The sequence below is a fragment of the Lepeophtheirus salmonis genome, chromosome 3 (genome assembly GCF_016086655.4).
Source record: "Lepeophtheirus salmonis chromosome 3, UVic_Lsal_1.4, whole genome shotgun sequence".
Classification (NCBI taxonomy): domain Eukaryota; kingdom Metazoa; phylum Arthropoda; class Copepoda; order Siphonostomatoida; family Caligidae; genus Lepeophtheirus; species Lepeophtheirus salmonis.
This window is the reverse complement of record NC_052133.2, coordinates 20,406,723-20,424,126: the sequence shown is the minus strand read 5'-3', so window position 1 is coordinate 20,424,126 and position 17,404 is coordinate 20,406,723. Positions and strand designations below refer to the sequence as shown.

At 34.1% G+C, this 17,404-nt stretch overlaps 3 protein-coding genes across 3 annotated transcripts in view; 1 reads left to right on the top strand and 2 right to left on the bottom strand.

Moving 5' to 3' along the window:
- Positions 1-17,404, top strand: part of LOC121114586 (phospholipid-transporting ATPase VD) — a 267,528-nt gene that overhangs the window by 240,070 nt on the left and 10,054 nt on the right. The gene's annotated exons all lie outside the window — the stretch shown is intronic.
- On the bottom strand, positions 14,247-15,608 carry LOC121114573 (uncharacterized). The gene is made up of 2 exons (XM_040708572.2): positions 14,910-15,608; positions 14,247-14,802 (listed from the first exon to the last, which is right to left on the bottom strand). Exons 1-2 carry the CDS (start codon positions 15,474-15,476, stop codon positions 14,374-14,376), a joined length of 996 nt encoding a protein of 331 aa, XP_040564506.1. The 5' UTR covers positions 15,477-15,608; the 3' UTR covers positions 14,247-14,373.
- On the bottom strand, positions 15,907-17,371 carry LOC121114572 (uncharacterized). The gene has a single exon (XM_040708571.2). It carries the CDS (start codon positions 17,219-17,221, stop codon positions 15,962-15,964), a length of 1,260 nt encoding a protein of 419 aa, XP_040564505.1. The 5' UTR covers positions 17,222-17,371; the 3' UTR covers positions 15,907-15,961.

The window sequence follows — 17,404 nt, the reverse complement described above, 5'->3', positions numbered from 1 at the left end:
GTTCTGGTTTGCTTTTATGTTGACAGGCCACATATTTTATTTCCTTAGTTTCAAAATTGGTAGGAAATCTCAGGATAGATCCAAGGAATAAAAGTTATGGGATGATGATTTGTGTTATTCTTGCGAATGGCTATAAAATGTTGTGCCCTGGAAGCATTGAGGACAGCCGAATCTAATTTTCATCAGAGATATACATACCAAATGTCTAAAAGTGCTTTGAACCCATCAATTCTTTTTATGTACAATATATTGTACTTTTGGAAGATGTTTTGTCAGCTTTTGACTCTATTTTTGATGAGAGGATCATCAAAAGGGACTGACTGACTCCCTTGTATCTACTTAAACATTACAATGTCAATAACAATCTGAACAATGAACATTCAATGGATGAAAGAATCCCTCCTATCTTTTGTGTTTCAAACTGCACCTTGTCAATCTACAAATAACAACCAGAGTTTAATTCATTACAACTAATAACAAAGAGGTTATAACTTATAATACGTTTTTTTATCTCCATGAATTCTCATTTTTTAATCTGACTTTCACTATATAATTAATCAATTAGGTAATGCTATAATTAAAGGCCCCTCAGCATTTTAGAAATATTGCAGTAATGTTTGTCAGGGTGTAATCTAGAAACATTGTTATCTTTGGAGTATTTCGCAACCTTTACTCCACAAAGAAACTATAAAGAAGGGTCTATTATAATCAGTGAGTAAATATTAATTAGGTAACGCTGTCTACAACTATGAATATCCGGCCTCTTCCTCGCGGGAATTGTAAAAACGACACCGCGAAGGAGTTAAACAGTCTGTCTAAAGACTGTTAACAATGAGGATAAGGTTATCAACATTTGTGACTGTCCTCCCATTCAAGTTGGTGTGGAAAACAAAAAGAGAGATGCCGACTTTCTTGCCAGTTTGAGGAATAGAATAAAATTTCAGACAATAAACAGTACTGTACTGGTAAATCCGGACCATATTTAACTACATCATGAACAATAAGAAAAGTATTTAAATCGTTTATTTCAATTTTAAAGTGAGAGGTTGAGCCATAGACTTAAGTAAGTTGTGCAATTTTAAATTCAAAACAAGTATTTACTATGTAGGAGATTGGGAGGAACACCATCATCGAATTATCCTGCGCGGGACACAGCTCAGCGTACATCAAAAAGCTGCTGGGGTATCCAAAGAGCACATTCTACGACTTCTACATCTGATAGAAGGAGGCATATAAGAGAAAAATCCCCCAAGTCTCGGACTGATAAAAACGCACTCCTAGATTCCTCGTAGGCCTCAAAAGGTCAGTGAAGACATTTCCTGCGACTCCAATTAACGTTTTTGACAAAAACCCTTTTTAAGCCATGCAATAGTCTCCAAAGACATAAACACTGACCTGAGAATGAAGGCATACCGCTTCTACAAATGACATATCCTTACAGACAAAATAAAAGCCAACTGGGCTGCCCACGGAAGAAAATTACTGAACGATTTGGTAACCAAATCATCTTTTATTCAGACATCCAGAACGACAGATGGTTAGCCAAAGTGAGAGCTAATGTCTCCCGAGTCTTTAAAACCAAGTTTCTAGCCAGCATCATAACCCTTGAGGTTATTGGGTGCAACGACAGGGTCATGTCCCCCATCTTCTTTGAGCCAAAGGAGAGGGCGGGTGATGACAGGTGCTGTGAACTCCTGTCTGACTAAGTGATACCTTGGATGAAAGCTGAGGCCAATAGTGTCGAGTTTTTGTTTCAACAAGACTCAGTCCCCTCTCACAAGGCCTACAAGACCCAAAACTTGTTGAAAGAAGAGAAGGGGCCATTTTGAGACCCCTAAACATGGCGATATAACTCCCGCCGATATTGATCCCATGGATTACTTTATTTAGGGGGAGTTAGAGGGGAGGGTATCTGGCAATTAACACAACAGCATTGCCTCCATCATCAAGTACTAGGAAAAAGTCTCCCTGCGGTTGAGGCCTCAAATCCGTAGGCCTTGTATCGAGCGAATGATTGGCGAAGATGTCGGAAACATTGACTGTGTTTTTTTCATTTGTTTTATTAGAACTTGTAAATAAAATATCAAACCTCTATTCGCTTGACTTATTCTTTAGGATACAGTTAAAGGTGTTCCGGATTTACCTGAACGACTCTGTACATAAGTACGTCTACAAAATAGTTGGGGTAGAACGGTTGTGTGCTATAATTGTGGTGACAATATCATCGTCATACTGAAACACCAGGCTGTACAGGTGAAGTACCGGGCTCCAAGGTAGTTTAAACTTCACCACCGCCGTATTTCTAAGCATCAAGGACCCCTTCTAATATTCTATAATACACTCCGGCCTAAGGGCTAGGCAGGCTAAATTCTTCGATTAAACATGAAGATATTACACGGATTTGGCCTTGGACTCCAGGGGTTCATCTGCACAACCTGTAGACTGGGAAATCTTTTTGTATATTAAAAGTAGTATTTAATCCTCATGGAAGCGGCGGCGGATGAATTTAACGTGGTTTGGGGACGAGCAGTTCGCTTCACATCCCGTGGGCTGGGGTGTACTATAGTATTGTATTAGAAGGGGTTCTTGATGCTCAGAGAACGGTGGAAATTGATCAACCATGGGGGCCATCAGTTCACTTGTACAGCATGTGGGCCGGAGTGTATTATGGGATATTAAATGGGGTTTTTAATTGCATTTTTCTTCATCATTCAAAAGTTTTATTGTCCAAATATAATATAAATACAATGAGATTGCACACAATAATATTGTCTTAAAATGAAATTACTCACAATCATAATACAATCAATGATGTTGCTGCTTACCGATGATATTACCCAGACCAATTTGTCTCATAATGATAATGTCACTGCAATTTTACCATGCAACGATATTACCCCAACGATTTTGTCTGCAACACAAAAAGGGCATATCTACACTTCTATATAAGAAACATTTTAAATCACATAAACCATTTATTTTCAAAGGGTAAATGATGAGATTTAAATATTTTAAAAAATGCAGTGTTCTTAAAAATAGGATGTTTATTCCCCGAAACGCTGTTTACATACACAGTGTACAATACATAGAGTCGTCTAAAATATGACCTGCCGCTATGCAAAAAAAGATGAACGTGATCATTCAGAGAATTTGAAGAATGTTTTCCAGGTTTCAGCAGCTCTGCTATCAGGACTTCCATACTAGATCAGTTCCATAACTCCACGAGAGAAGACGATGAAATAAATCCTACTTCTTATCATGCAAAGAAAATATAAAAAAACAAAAGAGTCAGCTGAATAAAAAGACCAAACAACAGAAAAAAGCAGAAATTCTATAGATAAAAGTATATATTTTGGATGATATTTCTTAATAGTTTATAATGAGTTGTTGACCTGGATTGAAGCTGTTTAACGCACTACAAAGGAAGTCTGCCAATTAATCTGTTACCTCGCAAACACAAAAATATATGTACAATGTATTTTGTTTTCCGCTATCAATGTCTCAGCTTCTTTCCTCCTCATCAGTGTTTTGAACGTTGATGGGTTAAATTAGAATTACCTTTTGATAAGCTGTGAACAGTTCTCAATAGTTATAGAATGATAATTCTATAGTCGGAAAGATTTGGCTTACTAACAACTTATTTTGGGCATTTTTTCAGTTTCTTTTGTGGGAAAGGTTGCGTGATATATAACAAGGGCATTATGGAATTACTCTGATGTCTATCTCCGTTCTACTCCGATCCAACAAGGGCTTACACTTATTAAGAAACTTTGTTACACTCTGTATTTCATGTACACAGTTATTACTTTATATTTGGATATACTCTCTTCAAGAATGAAATTATAATGGTAACACCTTTGGAAAAAAATTCTCTTCTGATTAATAAAAAATCTTCCACCCAAGTTAAGGTCATATTTTATATACAAGTCTAAGAAGAGATGTGAAAACTCACCTTTATGTTGTTCTAATTAGTCTGCAGGATTATATTTTGAGAGGGGCTTGGTTTTTGAAATTTTTGAAAATTAATTTTTTGGAAAAGGAAAAATTGTAAAAAAATTCTGAAATTAAATTTTAAATATTAAAATTTTGGGATGAACAAATCCAAAGCTATTTACAAAAAATTACATTTTTTCGAAAAAAATTGGAAAATGTAATTAAATTTCAAATATTACAATTTCTAGTAAGAATATAAAAAATCTGTAATTTGGGAGGGGGCTACAGGCCCCTCTAGCCCTTCACCTGCGGTCGCCCCTGATTAGGGATGTGAATATTGACTAAATTGGGGTGAGCGTACTTATTGCAATGGATACTTCCCCAATTTTTTTCTTTTTTAAACTAACTCTAAATAAAATCAAGTTAGAATATTTTTTCTCAAAATTGTTGGATTACATTTGTATTTTGGACGAAATATCGTCAATTTTTATAAAAAAAATATTCTTGTTGTCCGTTTGGAAGAGCCGCAAATTGCACTTAAAATAGACAAAATTCATCGTCACAATAAAAGAATAAGAGATGGACAGAATTTATTTGAATGGACATATATCGGGACTAATATAAGTCGCCTTAATCAATTAAATGTCTAAACTATAGTTAAAATTCTTGGGTAGCTGAATGCATACCAGTAATTTGAATACAAAGGCTATAATTGACTAAAATAGTATGTTTAATATATTTTGAGCTGTCCTTATGTTTTTGATTTTTTTTCAAGGTTGTTTTTATAGTGATGCACCGAATATTATAATAATTTATTTTTTTAAATGCAATTTTTTAAAGAGGTTTCGTGATTTTTACACCATTAATAGATCCGACAAATATTCCTTCCAACGCAAGGGTTTATTAATGTATTTTTTATTCATAAAGATAAAACGGGACACCCATAATAGATAAGGTTGTAAATCGTAACATGTTTGGTATGTGAATAAAGAACCCAAAAATAAGGAGTTTAATAGTAAAGGAATAATTTGGATTCATCGAAATTATATACATGCATTCAGTATCTAAGAGCTAACGATAGGGCTCAGGTAACTTTTTTAGCGTTAGCTCAAAGGTACTTGAAGTAAAATTCATTTACTTCAAACTAGTGGCATGGTTTTTATTTGTTTATTTCATTTAACACTAGGAACACTCCCTCCATTCCCCACAAAGTTTTCTAAATTACCCTATTTTGGATCATTTAGAGAACATTTGGAGAATCACAAACTTACTTGATGAACCAATCAATAGCCATTGACTTTGTTTTACAGTCCTCAATAAATATCTTTCAGACTATATAAATATAATTTAACATACACTAAGATAAAGTATATCCTCAAGTTTGCATGATAACAGTCAGTAATAGATAACATGCATCCTTGGTGGGTGTGTATATAATATACATTTAATGTATTCATGATGTTTCTTTAAATATTCGAATATGTGAACAACATTATTTATAATGAAGATTCTTTAGCTCTTCATAACTCTAACCAGTGATGAAAATACAGAATAGAAAGGGCATGTAAAACCCTTGACAATTTCAAGAATGTTTTGGATGAGGGAAAGAATAATGCTCAAGACGTTTCATTAGATCAGCTAGAATCAGCTGTGACAAGGGAAGAATGAGAAAAGGATATATACAAGGACATTTGTTAAAATGACTCCGATGTCAATCCTTAATCCCCCTCTGAGTCCAACAATGACTCCATTATTTATGACCACACACGAATGTTTAATCAGGTTTTGAATCTATTTAGGAAATGATGTTTAATACTCAGAAATTAAATAATAATGACAACTGCAAGGAAAAGAAGTTTCCTTCTTTATACTACCAATTAAAAATTAACAGGGCAGCTAAAAAATATACCATATTTTCATGACTAATTTATAGTTACATTAAAATATTGGACTGAGAAATTAATATATTTTTTTAATTAGTTTTCTATGTTAATTAAGTAATGAATCATCCAAACATATTGTAATTTATTTAATACACCTATACCACTAAAAAATTTAATTATTCTTCCCAGTGAATTAACAATTTGTTACCATATTTCTCAATATACTTGTAATAGTTAAACAATTAGAAGTATTACTAAGCAATATCATAATTTATAATGCAGTATGAAAGAAAATCCTATATAGAGTATTATAATATATTGATAGATAGAATGAGGGCAGACCCAGAAGTACACGACCCAACAAAGAAAACACACAAAAAATTGGGGGATTTTTTTTTACAGAATAATTTCCTTTCAATTCTCTACATTGATCCCTGCGATGTTCAAAAAGTTCGATACCCTTTGTATAATAAAAACTCAAAAAGCAATTAAACTGTAGAAATCCCTTTTCATTGTTGGAAAATATTTGAACACTGAGGCATTTTTTTCATGTTTGGGATCAGAAAATAATCTGAAGGTGTAAAGTCTGACAAATAGTATGCAATTCAAACTTTCAAAAATTAAAAATTATTTAATTTTGACCATTACAATAACGGGGTTGGGAACTGATGGATTGTCTTGATGAAACACTACTTTTTTCTTGTCAAAATTTAGCCGTTGTTGCTTTATTTCTTCACTAAAACATTGCAATAAATTTGCATAATAGTCGCTGTTGATAATTTTTAAAACTGTCTTCGCCTTCATTGGAGCCAGTTCTTCCTCTTAATCCTATTGTTTTGATGGTTCTTTTGTCTCATATGTGAAGTGATGGACCCATATTTTATCAATTGACATGAAACAGTGCAAAAAATTTGCTTTTTTTTGCTGTGAAACATCGCTAAACACTCAATTAAAACATATTGACGACACTATTTTTGCTTGAGTGTTAGCAAAGGAGGCACCAAACATGCACACAGCTTTTTCATGTCCAAATTTTTAGACAATATTTAATGAACCGCATTTTTTGAAATGTCTACAATGTCTGCTAGCTCAAGCTTTGTGGATTTTCTTCACGATGCCTAAAGTTGTCACCTCATTCGGTCGACCACTGCTTTTCTCGTTGTGGCAGCTCGTACAGTCTCGTTTAAACACAGCTAGACAAAATTTTACTTTTGCAAACAAAGGATCAGATTCACCAAGGGTAGAATTCAGTTCAGCATTTATATTGGTTGGACTAGGGCCTTTTAAATTAAAGTATTGTATCACATAACGAGAATCAATTTTTTTTCCATTATCACAAATGTACAAACAGCGTTCACTATTTATGGGTGCCGAACAAAATACTAAACAACGTAGCACCTTCAAACTTGAAACATTTACCTTATATATAGTTTAATTTATAATACAGTGATTTTTTTAAATACAAAAAACCGCCCTCGTTTGTAATTTATTCTAAACATTGTGGAGAAATACAAGGACAATTATAGTCAGGACTCAGAGAGTACTTAAAAGATAAAAAGAAGTTGATATGATTGACTTACTTGCCTAACTAACAAATGATTTAGGCCCTATATATTTTTTTCTTTTGGGAGGATAGTTTATGCTATACAATAAATGTAAAGACGTATATAGAAATCTTGTAATAAATCTAGTAATCTCTACTTATTTTAATGGTACAAGATTGGTTCATTTTTTTGTTTTATTGAACACTGGTGTCCCTTTAGGTGTGAATCGTACAAAAGGAATTTAAGGTTCCCTGAAATGTTTACAGATTAAATTCAATCAAGCCCTTTATTTGACTCATTTTAATAAGTAATTAATATGTTAGAGGCAAGAAATAAACCGCAGTTTAAATATGTATCATATCCAATGTATTTTATTAGTATTTATTAGAGCTTAAATAATCTGATCTACTTATTTTTGGAATTATTCGCACAACTTTTTTATTGCTTATTATAATATTCATTAAGAAAATTTTAAGTTAAACTGAAAAATCAATCAAAATCAAACTTTTTTGGATGGCAAGTTTTTGTACAGTTGTAATAGAAAGTGAATTCCTTAGTTTTAGGTTTTTTTAAAGCAATTTATAAAAATAATTCAAAAATTTGCCAAATAATGATCCTCCCTTTTAATTGATTTTGTATGATTAGACACACTTTGTAAGAACTTTATTCAAGTGAATTTATTATATCATTTATCTTTCTAATGTTGAAATATTTTCATTACTTTTTTTCTAATGTAAAAAAAGTAAATTATTACATTAACTCCATCTGACATAGGAATCTTCTTTGAAGTCCATATATTATACAGTGTGCGGCAACGAATCATGCAGTACAATTTAAACTTGTTTAGAGCTCGTATCCCTAATTTTAAACTAATTTAAGTGGCATGAGCTTATTCGATAATCCAATTACAACAATTTTTAAAAAAAGACATTTGTATTACGATCGAGAGCAACGATGGAAGTTCAAAGGAAAAGGATATTCGACTTGCTTGAGGCCCATGTCAAGGTGGCAGGAATTGTCAGGATCGTCAACTACTCGGAGAGGCTCGTCTTCAAGGTGAAGAAGCTGAAAAAGGATAGCCTGAGCCTTGCACAGAGTCCTGGCAGTGGTAGTCTCAACTAAATTTGTCCTCCATTCTTTTTGGACTCGGTGAAAGAGAAGATAGACATGAGCCGGATAAAGAGCATGAGAAAAATGGCCAATTTTTTAAATAAAAAAAAGTCATATTAGGAATTTTATTTATTTTTTTAAATAATTTTCTCTAAATATCTATGAATTTTTGATATTTTTTCCCGAAAATGGAATATTTGAATTTTTTTCTCAAAAAAATCCAAAAACCAATCCCTTCCCCCCAAATTATAATCCTGCTGATACCCTGAGGGGATTCTGGTCAAAGGACTTTTGACCTCTGTCAAGCCCGGATCTGAACCCCCTGGACTATGGGGCGCCATTGAGGTGAAGGCTTGTGCGACTTCTTAACCCAATATGGAGTCCCTGACGGCTGCAGTGGATAAGGATTGGGAGGACATGAGCGAGACATTTGGGAAGAAGACGTGCTTGGTCTTCTGCCACAGGATCCAGGTCATACTGGTAGCTAAGGAAGGCCATTTTGAGAAATGATATAGCTAATGACATCCTAATAAATCAGTAAAAATTTCAATTCTCCGGCTCTTTTGTTTTTGAATATCTGAGCAAAGTTGTACACGGGAATCAATTACTGCACGATTCGCTACCGCACACTGTACATAATGTGTCATACCTTCTCTAAGGGTGACCGAAACGTGAGCCTACGAACATTGAGTTCAAGAGTATAATTTCTCCCTAGCGCGTTGTCCATTGAGCTACATTATTCCATTGTTATCATATAATTTTCATCTATATAGTTATTTCTGGACGAAATATGGCTCTGAATCGTAGTTATACTCTTAAAACGTGGTTTAAAAAAAGGCTCCATAGAGCAAAATTATTTTGGTGGAAGGTTTTAATGGTCGTTATAGTGTTCTACGGCTACAATAGTAATAACAAATGTGGATTCAAGACCTAAATTTTGTTGCTATCCGCTTGATCAAGAAGAGAAGAGATTTGATTAGTGTTAAGAACAACTTTGATTTGAAAATATTTTCTATTGACTTCATTTCCAATCACCTAAACAGGGACAACCGCAGGGGGAGGTATGGAGGGGCTGTAGCCCTCCCTCCAAATTAAGGATTTGTTATTCTTACTACAAAATGGAATACTGGGTGCGTGTACAAAATCTGCCGCATTTTAAAGGCGCCATTACTCCATCAGCTGATGTTTGATCCGTCTGTTTTCGGTGTTAAAATTTTTCTCAGGCTTTAGTTATTGTTCACCATTTGTAGCAATAGCATCATTTTAAGTGCCCAAGAAAAGTCATTACGTTCAATGAGAGAGATTGTAGGTGCGCTGCTATTCAGATTATGCTTAGTGATCACATGAAATTAAACAATGCTGACATCTCTGGCCTTCTGTTAATGCCAGTTAGAAGAGTCAGAAGTCTCAGGAAGTCGCTGGAGGAGTCATTGGATCCGATGGACGTTGTTGACAGGAAGAAGAAGGAGGAAAAGAGCACTAGGATTGTCCGGGACGTCACTTTCATCGACAAGGTCAGGGACATCATAGACAAGGACCCCCAGCGTTCCGTGAGAGCCATGGCAAGTCTGTTGTCATCGACAGACCGTGGATGTGGTAGCAGGACTCGGTTCCAGTCCACAAAGCTAAGCGAACGCAATAATGGCTGAAAAACAATGCTTTTGCGTTCGTACCCTTCTCCTCTAGGCTTCCTCATCACGGGATTTGAACCCGTTGGACTACTTTGTCCGGTCCTACGTGGAGAACATGACCAACAGCTCCTCCCATAACACCAAGCAGTATCCCATCACCTGCATCAAGGAGAAATTCAGTGAGATAGAAGCAGAGGAGATCCAAAATGCCTGTTCTCGGTTTCGTAGTCGCATTGAGCGGGTTTTGGCTGCAGACGGCGGCTACATTGAGCTCCTCTATATCCTAATAAAGATATTCGTTTTTATTTTATCAATAAATATTATAAAATAAGCTTGTAGTTGTTGTTTTTTGAAACGGCAGATTTTGTCCACGCATCCTGTATTTGATTTTGATTTTGCTCTGTGTAGGCTACAAAATACTTCTGGATATAAAAGCAATGAAAAACATCATCTCATTTTAAGAGCAAACATTTGTTGATTAGTGTTTTTCAAAATCTTCGAGTTACTGCTCCCCTCCATTATTTTATTAATTAATGCAGTGTTGAATTGTCCAGAGCATTTCTAATGAGCATTATCCTTGTTTACTTATATTAGCTGGTTTACAAAACAATCGAGACTGATGTAATTTTCCGATAATTTAAATGGGACTGCACCTGACAGATATTTTTTTTTCTGTCGATTATTCTTTTCTTCTAGTAGTGCTTAGTTTAAGATATTATTTTGTTCTAATGTATATCTTACGGGCAATGTGCAAAATCTCTCGGATTGAGTTGATGTGTTTCTAATTGCTTTTATCTCCAGAAATATTTTATGGCCAACACAGAGCAACACTTCATATACTATCCATAAGTCAATGGATAGAAAGAAAATTCGTGTATTGATTGAACAAAGTTTTTTGAAGTGGAAAAGTACTGTTGAAACTAAACAGTGGCTTGATAAAAATTATGGAGTATCGGAACCTGGGATATCAACTATTATTGACTGGCATTTTAAATTTAAAGGGGGTCTTACAAGCACCAATTAAGCTGACGCTCTAGTCCCCCAAAATCGGCGGGGTTTTTTTTTTTAAATGTAAAAAATGTTCACAAAATAGTTTAAAAAGACCGTATATGAAGTTGTGTGATATATTTCAGTAGGTAGAGCCTTTACAATTTAAATGAAAATTTGGGCATGCACAAGTTGATTTCGAAGTAAGTGCCGCGTTTGCTCGCACCAGACCAGAAACATTAACTTATCAACGATTCAGAGCGTTGTTTGGAACTGTTCCAGTGAAATAAAAAGGATCTCTTGCGTCATTATGTAACAATAATAAAACATGGATTCATCCCTACATGTCTGAATCAAGAAAATTGTCTGCTGAGTTAATAGCAGCTGGTGATGTTTACAAAACTTGGGTCACTAAACGACTGTAACCTCTTAACCTAGCGGTCAGAATACAATGAAGTTTTGACTTGAACTGTTTGAAGGTTAGGAGTAACCGGAAGTTACGTGGGCCTCAACGATATTGTCATATATGTGTCTGACTGGGGACTTATTGAGGGATGTACAAGGTTAATAGAAAAACAAAGTTAGACCATCATGTTATTGGGCTCGCTAGAATTTTCAATCTGATCTAAGATTTTGAGAAAACACGCAACCACTCATAGTCTATGACATCACTATTGCTAGAATTTTCAATTTAATGTATCGTACCGACTGCTGGGAAGAAAAATAGATTTTGACAAAACACGCAACCATTCATTTACTATGAAGTCAATATTAAAAGTGTGGTGGAAGTCAAACATCAGTCGTACACGCGTTATGGTATAACCTTGTATTTCTATTAACCTTGGGGACATGTCATTTATAAAAGTCAATTCTAGGTTTCTCGAGATATAATTGATAAGAAGCTCATCATCTTAATCAAAAGGCAGAAAAAGTGATATTTTGTTGACAAAATTTAATTGGATTTTAATGTAAGCCTTTATTAAATGGAAAAGTAACTATAGTTGACACTTCCGACTAAACGAGACTTTACAAACAATACAACTTTAAGATGTCATTTTTAAACTTTATTGAATATATAATTACAGTGGCACTATGTATTTGAAAAAACATCAATCATGTATCGTCAAAAGGTACAATTTTTATTGACAATTATGAGCTGCATAAAATGAATAAGAATGGAATGTTATTTGTACTCAGTTATTTTGAACAGAGGCGTCCACAGACAGGGGTTATGCTGGAAAGACTTGAGCCTATAACCCAATCAAGGAATTTTTACTCTCATCACACAAAAATTACAACTTTCCATGAAAAATTTCAAATAGCAAAGAGGTAAAAAAAAATCCAACCCCTAATGGAATTTAACATGCTTATGAAAGTACAATTTTAATTAGATAGATAATTTAGTGGTACACACTCTCCTATAAAGTATTTTAATGACGTCAATGATTGCATAATTAACTTTTAGAGATAAAGTTATTAAAAAAACAAAATGTACAAATTTCCAAAGGATCTTTTTAGAAAACGGACTTGAATCAACCAACACAATAAAACAAAGATGTTTAGGAGATCAGTAACTCTCAATCAATCTCGTCTCCATTGGAGACTTCTTCAGAAATAATACGGATCAAAGGATCTTGAAAAAAGTATTTAATGGCTTAAAAGATAAATAAATAAAACTTCAATGTTGTGTAGATAGGGGGAAAAAACAGGTTACCACATCTATAATGTTGGTACACTAATTGAACTGGACCATAGAGTAATAATTACCAACTCCCTTTTTGCACAACTTTTATGCTTATCGTCATATAAAATTATTGTTCTAATATTTTATTTATATTATTCTAAAAAAAAATTTTCGTGTAAAATTTTGCATTTATAAAGAAAAACATTCTGTCAAAATTGTCAAAAAAGCATAGTCACTCCCCCCCCCTTCATCTAATCTTCTAACGACAACAATTCTCCATTTCAAAATACCGAGCTTCTACTGGTTTAAAATGTTTCTTATTTGGAACAGTAAAAATATAATGATAAATGAAATTTGGAAGTAAAAAAATTATAACGTGACATTTTCTCTCACCCTCAAACAAGACACATTTTTAATTTAATAGAGTATGCAACGTTATAGAAGTAACTGATGTTAGATGGATCTAAAAAACAAAAAAAGACTAAAATCTCACTCTTCCTCAGAAAATTTGTCAGTCCTAGGTAGGACCAGTCCTTATTGGTCTTTTATGGTAACTACAACAGCTACAATGATGTTGTTTACAAAACTACGTCACAAGAGGTGTGTGGTTAGAACGTATAATACTCAATACATTCTATTCATTAATTTCATCACTTTTATATTCTTCAATTTTATAGGACTTCAAGACTAACTAATGGGCCCTTAGGACTATTTTATTGAATAACAGATCGGTCCGATAAAAAAAACTGAAAGGTTGGGAGGAAGACTAATTAGGAAATCAGTCCTAGGACCGATTCAACAGACCTTGAGGCTTATAAATCTGATTGCTTATGCCTCCTCAAAGATGCTCAATTTACATAATTATGACGTTACTTGAAAATAATAAAAATAAAAACATAATTAATTAATTCATGACAGGGGGCATAGAATATCCGTTTAATTGCTTATAAATTTGGTTAATTCGCTGTGAAGATGCTATGCTGGAATTAGAGAGTCCAGGAGTTGATAGAGGGGATTGGTGGTTATATATATATATAGTTAGTGGTTGAAAGTTGGTGTCTCTATGTGTCAACACATTTCAACCATTTATATTTATAATTAAGAACACATTGAAATTAACATATTGCAGGTTTTTTTTAGTAAAAAAAAAAAGGTCCTATATTAAAAGGGGGAAAATTAAACTTTTTTTATACGTATATCTATATAAAAAATTGTTAATCTTTTAGGAAATAATAAAAAAAATAATAAAGGTTTGGCTTTAGTAAAAATATGACAAATTTATAAAATATTTTAATTAATTCAAAAAAAAAAAAAAAAAAAAAAAAATGCAAAAGTTAAAAAGATTTTTTTTGGGGTAAAAACTTTTAATTTCTTTAGTTTCTTCATTTTTTATGTTGGGATGTAAAATGAATTATATTTAATTATTCTATTGGTTAATTAATTGCTACTAACAAGGGATAGGAACAAAAATAAACTTAATTCAAAACATGTATGAAAAAAGATTAATAAATTAATTCTTGATGGTAGATATTTAGAAAGAGAAATGACTCATTGTCATGTCAAGGGTGATGATGCATAAAACAAAGTTTGGTGTTTTTTTTTTAGAGTTTTGCATCCACCAACTCCTTGGGTTTAAATAGTCCATTCATGTAAATATCATCATGACTAATATTATCAAAAGAATTGGATTGAGGATGTGAGAAGGGGCCAGAATAATAATTGACAAGAGGTAATGGAGGAGGTTGAGTTGGAGGAGCCAAATAAAAGCCACGAAGGCCTCCTTCAGCTTGCAGAGTAGCATAAGATTCCAAATTAATACGATTTTTGTTGCTTAAATTCTCATTGCGTCGTCGAATCTCTTTCAATTCTTTACGAATGCAGAGCGAAGAGGAGAGAAAGAATAAACTAGAAGCCAAAGTGAACACCACTCCAATCCATGCGACCAAGTAAGACCATCCCACAGAGTAATGCGTTGCTTTTTGCAAATAATCTGGCCATGTTAGAAAGAACTCAAGCTTCTCATCCTTTACCTAAAAATATGTAGAGAGAATGTGTAGGCGATTATTAAATAGACAAAGATCCATTGATTAATTATTTATTAATTTATGGACCTATGCTTTTAAATTAATTTCCTTACTTTTTCAAGTTCATATAATTCCGCAACGTGCCAGAAAGTCATTCCGAGTCCTCCTGTGAGAGATGCTAGAAACATGAGAATTGACGTAGAAATTAAATTATCCCCTGATGCTCTCCAACAGCCAATGAGCCCAGACACACAGGCAACTCCAGTTAACATAAAGTAGCAGATAAATCCAGCTACAGATGTGCGAATGAAATGAAACCATAGCCCTGCATTATGAGTGATCCTGGAGGGTAAAAGGGGGCCATCCATTATTTTCATCTGATAATCGACATTTGTGCACCATTCCTCCACTGGATTTAAATAGAGCTTCCCATCAATTTTTGGTCTGAGTTCAAAGGGGAAGCATACTCTAAAAAGTCCACGTACTCTATCAAAGTACCTTAGATCTGAATGGATGTTCTCATTAATCTCGGAAATATTCAGTGCACTTAAATAGGAACGATTCACACCGATGTGCTGCCAATTATCTGTAGAGAATGCTATTCCTACCAGCGCGATCCCTACAAGTGAGGACACGGCTGCCCCACTTAATCCGTAAACACTGCAATATACATTGGACATTCTGTCGTTTGGTGAGATGTATCCTTACATGTAAATGATTGAAGATGAACTATGGACTATGGTTGATTTTTAATCTAGGGGAATAAATGAAACGACCCCTCTCTGCATAGCGTGCTGGTCAAAGTTTTGCTACCTGTTAAGAAAATGGTAGCTACCAATTCTACACAACAACAATATGTGTACAATTATTGTATTTCTATGAATAAGAAAGATTAATTCAGTGAATAAACATTAAACACCCTTTTCTCCACACTCTAAAAGAAGAAAAAAACTTAGCATTGTTGGATCAAATATTAAATGTCCAACACTACTACTAAATACAGCTAGAAATGAGATATCAGATATCCTGATACAAAGGAGAGACTTTGAAATAGCAGATATTTATGTCAGCTAATTATATTTTTTTTTTAAATAAATAATATGTAGGCGATTGTTATATTATGTATACGTATATTTTTTTAATATAATTAGTTAGATATATTATACTAAAATGTTAAATGACTCCTTTGAAATTCCTCCAAAAAATCCAAAAAACAAGCATCGGATAAAGAAATCATCTTAAGTTGTTTCAAGGCATGAGGTAGATTCGTATAATTTACAAAGTTCCCGGAAACTGCAATAGAGTCCTCCAAATTGTCAACTATATGAGGCCATCCATGAGGAACGTAGAGTAGTTGTCCTGGTTCTAAATATACTACTTTTCTAGGGATCTTTTTGATGTTATCTCTATTGGCTGCCATGAAACTTGGATCAAGAGACGAGTGATAAATGGGACAAAGATTCGCCATGAATTCCGGATTAAAGAACGTCCATTTCTTTTTTCCCTTTATCAAGTACATCCAAAAGTGTGAATCAAAAGCATCTACATGACATCTAGAACTCATTCCTGCCTTACAAACAAACAAACTCGGCCAGCTTTTATGATACATCGCTGTTTCTGAAGTACGCTTAAGAATATCCCCTTCAAGAAAGATATGGGGTACTTGAAATACAAGCTCATTATCTGGACAATGCAAGGGTATGCTCCAATCAAATAAGTACTCTTTATCCGAGCCAGATTCAATAAATTCTTTTACTGTTACGTTATGAGAGGGAACAAGACAAGCCCACTCATCAGAGTAGTCCTCTGTCCTTTTCAGCAATACTGTTTTCGATCCAATTTGGTTAATCAAGGTTTGCTCTGTCCACTTGGGCCCGGAATAACCATTTATCACAACAGGGATTCTTCTTTGACAGTAATATTTATGAAAGTCCTTTGTATTCAATTCGTGGATTTCTCTTACCTCTATCCTCTCTGGCTCAATTTCAACCTCAAACCTACACTCTAAAATGTTATTATCCGCTTGAAGTTTTAGACGAAAAAACGTGTGGAGCACCTCTTTTTCGTCCTCTGATAATTTACGAGCATAGTTTAGAAACTCATTCAGGTCCAAAGATTCTATCACATTAGCGTCGATCTGAAGTAACCTCACCGCCTCTGATACTGCTTCATAGGCCTTTTGAAACTCTTTAGTTGCAGAGTAGAACCCCGACATAACAAGATAATGTTCCCAGCTCTTTTTATGATGAGGTGTCTCTCGCAGACGCCTAATAGTTTCCCTCAAGAACTTTTGTCCTTTTTCTGAATTTCGAACATAATTCAACTTTCCCTTCATTGTTACAACATTCCTTGGGATCGAGGCCATGATGCTTGGGTCTCTTTTGATCCATTTAACTAATTCCTGCGTCTCGCTGTAACACACCATTATCACACAAGCTTAACTAGTCCATACAAACGTTAGTACCTTAGTCATAAATTTGATGAATATGTGCTATAAGGAGCTTGTATAAGGCTCACATTAGAAAAATCAACAGCAGCGCGGCAAAAGGAAAAGTATCACGCAACCACGAAGTCAATAGTCGTAAAAAGAGAGAGAAAAAAAAAAGCA